General features: G+C 34.7%; 1 protein-coding gene across 1 annotated transcript; it reads left to right on the top strand.

Moving 5' to 3' along the window:
• The first annotated feature begins 3,058 nt into the window (after nucleotides 1–3,058).
• LOC106780533 (auxin-induced protein 15A-like) lies at nucleotides 3,059–3,506 on the top strand. Its single transcript, XM_014668832.2, has one exon. It carries the CDS (start codon nucleotides 3,132–3,134, stop codon nucleotides 3,408–3,410), a length of 279 nt encoding a protein of 92 aa, XP_014524318.1. The 5' UTR covers nucleotides 3,059–3,131; the 3' UTR covers nucleotides 3,411–3,506.
• Nucleotides 3,507–7,407: the final 3,901 nt, after the last annotated feature.

The following is a 7,407-nucleotide window of genomic DNA, read 5'->3' as shown; positions in this document are numbered from 1 at the left end:
TGAAAAAAATTAGGTCTTCACTTAGCCACGTCTCATTGGGAACATGTGGAGGCTTAATGTTTCCTGCTGTTCAACAAGGTGGGGTTACACACCTGACCCTACTTCATGCTTGATAGAAGTACTGCAGACAACCCCATGCGATATCTCATCTGTACTCCCTCCTTCTTTTAACAGCTATATATACATTATCNTATATCTTCAAAAACTACACTATCCTTCGGAATCCTCTAGCATCAAAATTTGGATTCATTCTCTGTAGATTTGAGATTGTTCTTCTTCCTTAAACGAGCTCAAAAAATGGGTTTCCGTTTACCTGCTGTCCGACGGGCATCATTCAAAGCAAGACAAGCAACTTCAAAATCTGAAGATGTACCAAAGGGCTATTTTGCAGTTTACATTGGAGAGAAACAAAATCGGTTTGTGATTCCCATCTCTTACTTGAACCAACCTTCATTCCATGACTTACTGAGTCAAGCTGAGGAAGAGTTTGGATACCATCATCCCATGGGAGGCCTCACAATTCCTTGCAGTGAAGATGTCTTCAAGCACACAATTTCTTGCTTCAATTAATGGACACTAGATCTCACTTTAGCAGACTGACATAACTTACTAGAGACATTTTGTACAATAGGCAATTTCTTGAACTTGTAACCATTATTACCAAATTTTGATTAACGATGATGAATTGAAATGCTATGTTTCTATCAACTTACCAAATTCAATTTCTAGTTTTCCCAGCAATTAGAATGGTATACAACACCGAAAAGACTATTAATCTCATAAATTTCACAGCATGAGAAAACTAAGAGCTGCACAAGATAGGACAATTAGGGTGCAGATATACTAGTATTTTTCTAGACCTAGGAGAAGCATCAATTTCTGTAGAAAGGGTTTGAAAGATTTTTAAATATTTTATAAACACGTAAAATTAATGGTCTCAATCATTCACGAGGTTTTGCGCCTGCCAAGGCAGTAATGATAACTTAAAATTAAGTTTTGTTGTTCCAATTTAATTCGATTGGATGATGTAAGGTTTCGTTTATTTATATATTGATTCCGAGAATAATTTTCCATTTTATAAGAGGATGAGATTTTAGTTGAAGTCGTTTCTTTAAGCTGTCATACAGATATTTCTACCATCAGCATGCTCTATTTTGGTTGATTCATATTCTCTTTCTCGATTACTGATTGCTTTATCACATGTTTCTTTTTGTTGATTGACATAGCAGCTAAAACTCAGGAACTTCTCAATACTATACTGAACCTTCAGAAATACTTTCGACAAGGATGCTAATCTGGCTCATGCAATGGTTAATATATATATTAGAAAAATTCACAATCACAACAAATTCACTCCGTACAAAATGAACCTCAAGAGTTGCTTTTACAGACCTACAGAAAGTGCTCACATTTCCTCAACAAGTATTAAAATATTCATTAAAGAGACTTATTTGTAAAGTATTTGATTGAGTTTTAAGACTTGTTTATATTAGTACGCCATATTTAAAATATCATTTTTTTTTTCGGTTCAAGAAGGAAATTGATAAAGATTGGCCGAGTTAACGAGACAATAAACATGGGAAGGCAGAAATATAAGGTCAAAATTTCTTTAATTTGTGGAAAAAATATAGAATTTTTTGTTAAAGAGTATAATGACTGATTTAAATCTAGTTTCCAATTATATATCAATCTATGATTAAAGGGCTTTTAAAAATTACAGTATAACGTGATGAATTGCCCATGAGAAGATAGTGTTGTTACTGAACTAAGTGATATGAAGATTTGTTTATCATAATGGGATATGAAAATTACTCTCCCGTGGTTTTTTGTGTTTAATCTGGCAATGCTAATTTAATCATTTCCTTTGTTCGATTATAGGGATGAAATCTTGTGTCGTTCAGGTCATTTTTTTGTGACAGTCCACACAGACATCAGAGATAGATGAAACAGAAACTAATAAAAGCTAGATCTTCCTCATGAAACATAATTACTCTTGGTTTCTTTCACCCTTTTCAGGACTTTGAAAAGAAACTTTCGATTTCACAATTCCAAACTGAATGTTCAGATTATTAAATCCGTTTGTTTTCGTAATAGCAAATAAGGAGGAAATAAGACAACTAAGGTAATGGTCATAAACTTCATCTTTTTATGAATTTTTTTACACTTGCATGAGTATGATAAAAAAATGAGAATATTTTCAAGAACAAAACTTGAATTACATAAATTCTGTCAATTAATGTCAGTCTTCACAGGATTAGAAGCTATTGGTTCAAACGAGAAGTGATCTCTAAGAACTCTTTTTCTCCACAGGGAATTGTAAGACCACCTATTGAATGTTTATACCCAAATTCTTCCTCAGCAAGAATCAACAATTCTTGAATGATTTGTGATGGTCCTAAGTGCTTATAGGCATGAATATATATATATATATATATGTAAGGATATGTAATTTGGCTGCTTGAATAATTAGTTGAGGGTTGTGAAATCGGAGTATTGGTCGAACTGGGAGACAAGGGCCTGTGGTGTTGTCCGACAGGAATTTAACATGAATCAACCTAACTTGTCATAATATAGATATTAGAAATACTAGTTTCTGGTGTGCACCTACTTGAAATGAATGGTACGTATGGTCACAAACCTCAAGAATGTTATGTGTGGTCTATAATATATAGTTTTCACTTACCCCATAGGCAGATATTAGTAACCAGCTATACCAGTACTTCAGCATTATAAGTTGTGCTATCAAAATGATGAAAACATGTCTAAAGCTTGTTACCAAATTATGGAGTATCATTTAATGTATGAACAAAAATTGAGCTTGGGTAGAACAAGTCCATGCTCTATGTTGGCCACTGTTTAAGACAGTGGGGTTATACTCTTCTACACAGCTACACCATTGATAAAGAAGTGTCCAAGACAACCACATGATATCTCATCTCTATGTCCTCCATCCATTACCAACCATTTCTCTTCATATTTGTTTTGAACATAATTTTGAAGACTATAAATACACTTTCCCCTCGCCTTCACCAACTCAAGTAACTTGCATCATCAAGCATCAACGTTTAGATACATTCTTCATCAATCAATCCTATTTTCCTTGTTCTTCTTGTTTTAGACAAGCACAAAAAATGGGTTTCCATTTACCTGCTATTCGACGGTCATCATTCGGTGCTAATCAACCAACTTCAAAATCAGTAAAAGTTCCAAAGGGATATCTTGCGGTGTACGTTGGAGAGGAAAAGAAGAGGTTATTGATACCTGTATCATACTTGAGCCATCCTTCATTCCAAGACTTACTAAGTCAACTTGAAGAAGAGTTTGGACATGATCATCCCATGGGTGGCCTCACAATTCCTTGCAGCGAAGATGCCTTCCAATGTATAATTTCTTGCTTGAATAGACAATAAATCTCACACTTTAGGAGACTGACTTAGATTAATAGAGACCTTTTGTATTATACATCTTCTCTTACTTGTAACAATTGTTACCAAATATTCTAGTAATGTGACAATGAATTCAATTGCTTAACTATTCTATTTATCAATCAGAATTTTCACTTATCCCTGCAATTAGAATGGTCAATAGCATCAGAAGGTTGCTTTCTGGAAATGGAAAAGGTAAAAGGGTTTGACTGTTCTCGTAAACTCCACGACTTGATAGTTATTAACAAGTGCTTCAAATACCCAATAAAAATGTAGGGCAATTTCCAAGACTTGTATGGATGGTTTTGATTTTTTTTCAAGCCATATTATAGATTTTCAGTGACAGGGATGGTTCACAAAAATCTTAAAGTGAGATGAAATCAAAGCAGTACAGTTTCACAAAGACTTACGATGAGTTTTTCTCTCTATTTTTCTCTGTTATATTGTAGTTATTTTGTCATTAAACTTAGGTAGAAAATTTAGAGATAATAGCCGAATTTAAATCCAAGACATTAAGAAGTACTTGGAGACAACTAACTAATTTCTTATTCCACAACTATATAGCTCAAAATGACATATGAAGAAAACGTGCGGAAAATGCAGGAAATTTGTCGTAACATTTGCTGTCCTGTCCACAGTAATATAATAGAAATGGAGAAAGACTATTTTCAAGGTAAGACACCGTGCTTGAAAGGACAATGAATTTCCAAGTTTAGGATATCGACATACATTATTAGTAGAGACATTTTTGTACAATAGGCTTCTTCTCTATCATATAAAATTTATGAAATTTTGAGCAATGATGATGATTCCAATTGCTAACTATTTTGTTTATCATTACAATGTTCACTTCTCCCTGAAATTAGAATGCTAGACAATACTAGAAGGTTGTATGTTCCAACAAAAAGACTTGATTATTCTCACAAATTCCTCAACCTAACAAACCCAGATCTGCACAATCAGGGCAGGGCAGAGCAGAGAAATGTATGAGGGATGAATTTTTAACAATTTCTTATTCAGTAATTATGTAGATCAGATTCATAGCAAATGTGAGAAAAAACTTCGTGGAGATAACTTATCATTCAGATGAAATTTCTTTTACAAAGTCAGATATCAAAGATGGGGAGGGAATATAAGAAACTATAATACAAAAATGTGTCAAGTATATGTCTACATCTAAGTTAGTTCCATCTTCATGAAGTTAGCAGGTATTTAAGCGAGAAGTGATATCTAAGAACAAATCTTCTCCACAAGGAATTGTGAGGCCACCCAATGGATGGTCATACCCAAACTCTTCCTCGGCTTGACTCAACAAATCTTGAAACGAAGGTTGGTTCAAGAATGATACGGGAATCATGAATCGCTTCATTTTCTCTCCAACATAGACTGCAAGGTAGCCCTTTGGCACGTCCATAGCTTTTGAAGATGCTTTGATTGTATTAAGAGATGCCTTCTTGATACCAGGTAAACGAAAACCCATGGTTTAGATATTGATACTTGGGAAGAGAAAGTTGGGAATAGAGAGTTGTATATAGGGTGCTAGTTTTTGAAGTTAAAATGCGTTAAGAAGTGAATGATATTTGTTGTCCTAAATGCTAGCAACCATGAATTAGTATATATAGAGAGATAAAAAGTTTTGTAGGATATCATCTGGTACTTGAATGATGGAGGGTCGATGAGTATGAGATAAGAGTCATGGGACCGATAGGACAGAAAGGGCACATGGTGTTGCCTTGGAATTGTTTCTTAGGAATTAATGGGAGATGTTATAGTTGACAGTACACTATGCCAAGCCAATCCACTTGAAATAGAGTAGACGTATGATTTCAAATCTCATGAATATAATGGTCTATGATACCTCATTGTCCTATGCATATAATTTGATCTATCCAGCTGTAATTCAACATTAGGTAACGTAAAGAAAACATGTTCAAAACATGTTTGACAAAACGTGGAATACCAATTAATCCATGAACAGACTTAGGCCTTCACTTAGCCAAGTTTCATTGGGAACATGTGGAGGCTTAATGTTTCCTGCTGTTCATCAAGGTGGGTTTACACACCTGCACCCTACTTAATGCTTGATAGAAGTACTGCAGACAACACCACGCGATATCTCATCACTATGCTTTCCTTCTTTTAGCATCTATATATACACTATCCTATACCTTCNACTGCAGACAACACCACGCGATATCTCATCACTATGCTTTCCTTCTTTTAGCATCTATATATACACTATCCTATACCTTCAAAAACAACACAAGCCTTCTGAATCCTCGAGCATCAAAATTCAGATTCATTCTCTTAAATTTGAGATTGTTCTTCTTCCTTAAACCAGCTCAAAAAATGGGTTTCCGTTTACCTGCCATCCGACGGGCATCATCATTCACAGCAAGACAAGCATCTTCAAAATCTGAAGACATACCAAAGGGCTATTTTGCCGTGTATGTTGGAGAGAAACAAAATCGGTTTGTGATTCCCATCTCTTACTTGAACCAACCTTCATTCCAAGACTTACTGATTCAAGCTGAGGAAGAGTTTGGATATGATCATCCAATGGGAGGCCTCACAATTCCATGTAGTGAAGATGTCTTCCACCATACAATTTCTTTTTTCAAGGGACAATAAGTCTCACTTTAGGAAACAGACAGATTATTAGAGACATTTTGTACAATAGGCATCTTCTCAAACTTGTAACTATTATTACAAAATTCTGACTAATGATGATGAATTCAAATACTATACGTTTCTGTCTGTTTATGCATTTAAATTTTTTCTTTTCCCAACAATTAGAATGGTATACAGCATCAACATGACTGGATTACAAAACACGGTGAATTTCTTCATCTCATCCAACACCGTGTGATTCCACCCCCTAAAATCCTTATTCGGGAAAAACCTCACTTTTTATTCCATTTTCATTTCTCAATTATACCCAACAAAAATGCTGGCAATTGCTTGTCCTTGCAACATCTTGAGATCTCAAGTTTTGAACTTGTATGGATGCTTAATTTCAATTTTCATCAAAAAATATAAGGTAACTATTAAATACCATAGCCAGTTGTGCCGTAAAGCCAATTAACATAATCATGGCAAGAATGTGTTGCTGCTTGACTCACGTAAATGAAAATTTGTTAATCATAAAGAATTTGATTCTCCCTAATTCGTGGTTCACAGAGACTTGTATGGATGGACCTGATATCGTGTCAGAACATATTTCAGATTTTCAGTTACCAGGGATGGTTCATAAAAATCTTGAAGCACGATGAAACCAAAGAAGTTACAATTATAAAGAAGCATGATTTCAGATTTTCAGGTTGATAAATACTTGTTATTTCGATTACTTGTTCTTTTTGTTTCGCATCGATCATTTTGTTTTAAACTTATCTTCTTTTCCTTTCTCTTATAATGTTTTTTCTTATTGAACTTATAAAATGTAGAGATGATACATTAAGAATTAATTGGTTAGCGACAGCTAGCTAATTTGTTATTCAACAACTACTACGTAGATCAGAATGACAGATGAAGAATATATGTGAGAAAACTCTTCAAGTATGAAATTTCTCATAAAGTTTTTATACTGTCCCCACATAGATAACAAAAATGGACAGAAAATTTTTCAAGGTATGAAAATATGCTACAAAAAATTGTGTCTATACATTTTCATCGGTCTCGTCTTCATGGATTAGCACCTAATCAAGCGAGAAGCGATATCCAAGAACTCATGCTCTCTGCAAGGAATTGTGAGACCACCCATTGGGTGATCATATCCAAATTCTTCTACTGCTTGACTCAACAAGTCTTGAAATGAAGGTTGGTTCAAGAATGATACAGGGATTACAAAACGCTTCATTTTCTCTCCAACATAGACTGCAAGGTGACCGTTTGCCACATCCATACCTTTTGAAGATGCCTTTCTCATACCAGGTAAGTGGAATCCCATTGTTGTATGTGCTGAGACTCGGGACAATAGTGTTAC

This window comes from Vigna radiata, unplaced genomic scaffold, assembly GCF_000741045.1.
Source record: "Vigna radiata var. radiata cultivar VC1973A unplaced genomic scaffold, Vradiata_ver6 scaffold_393, whole genome shotgun sequence".
Classification (NCBI taxonomy): domain Eukaryota; kingdom Viridiplantae; phylum Streptophyta; class Magnoliopsida; order Fabales; family Fabaceae; genus Vigna; species Vigna radiata.
This window is presented reverse-complemented; position numbering and strand designations above follow the sequence as displayed.

Bases quoted from the DNA above. Each gene is read 5' to 3' on its own strand.
- LOC106780533 (XM_014668832.2), top strand. From the start codon at position 3,132: ATGGGTTTCCATTTACCTGCTATTCGACGGTCATCATTCGGTGCTAAT.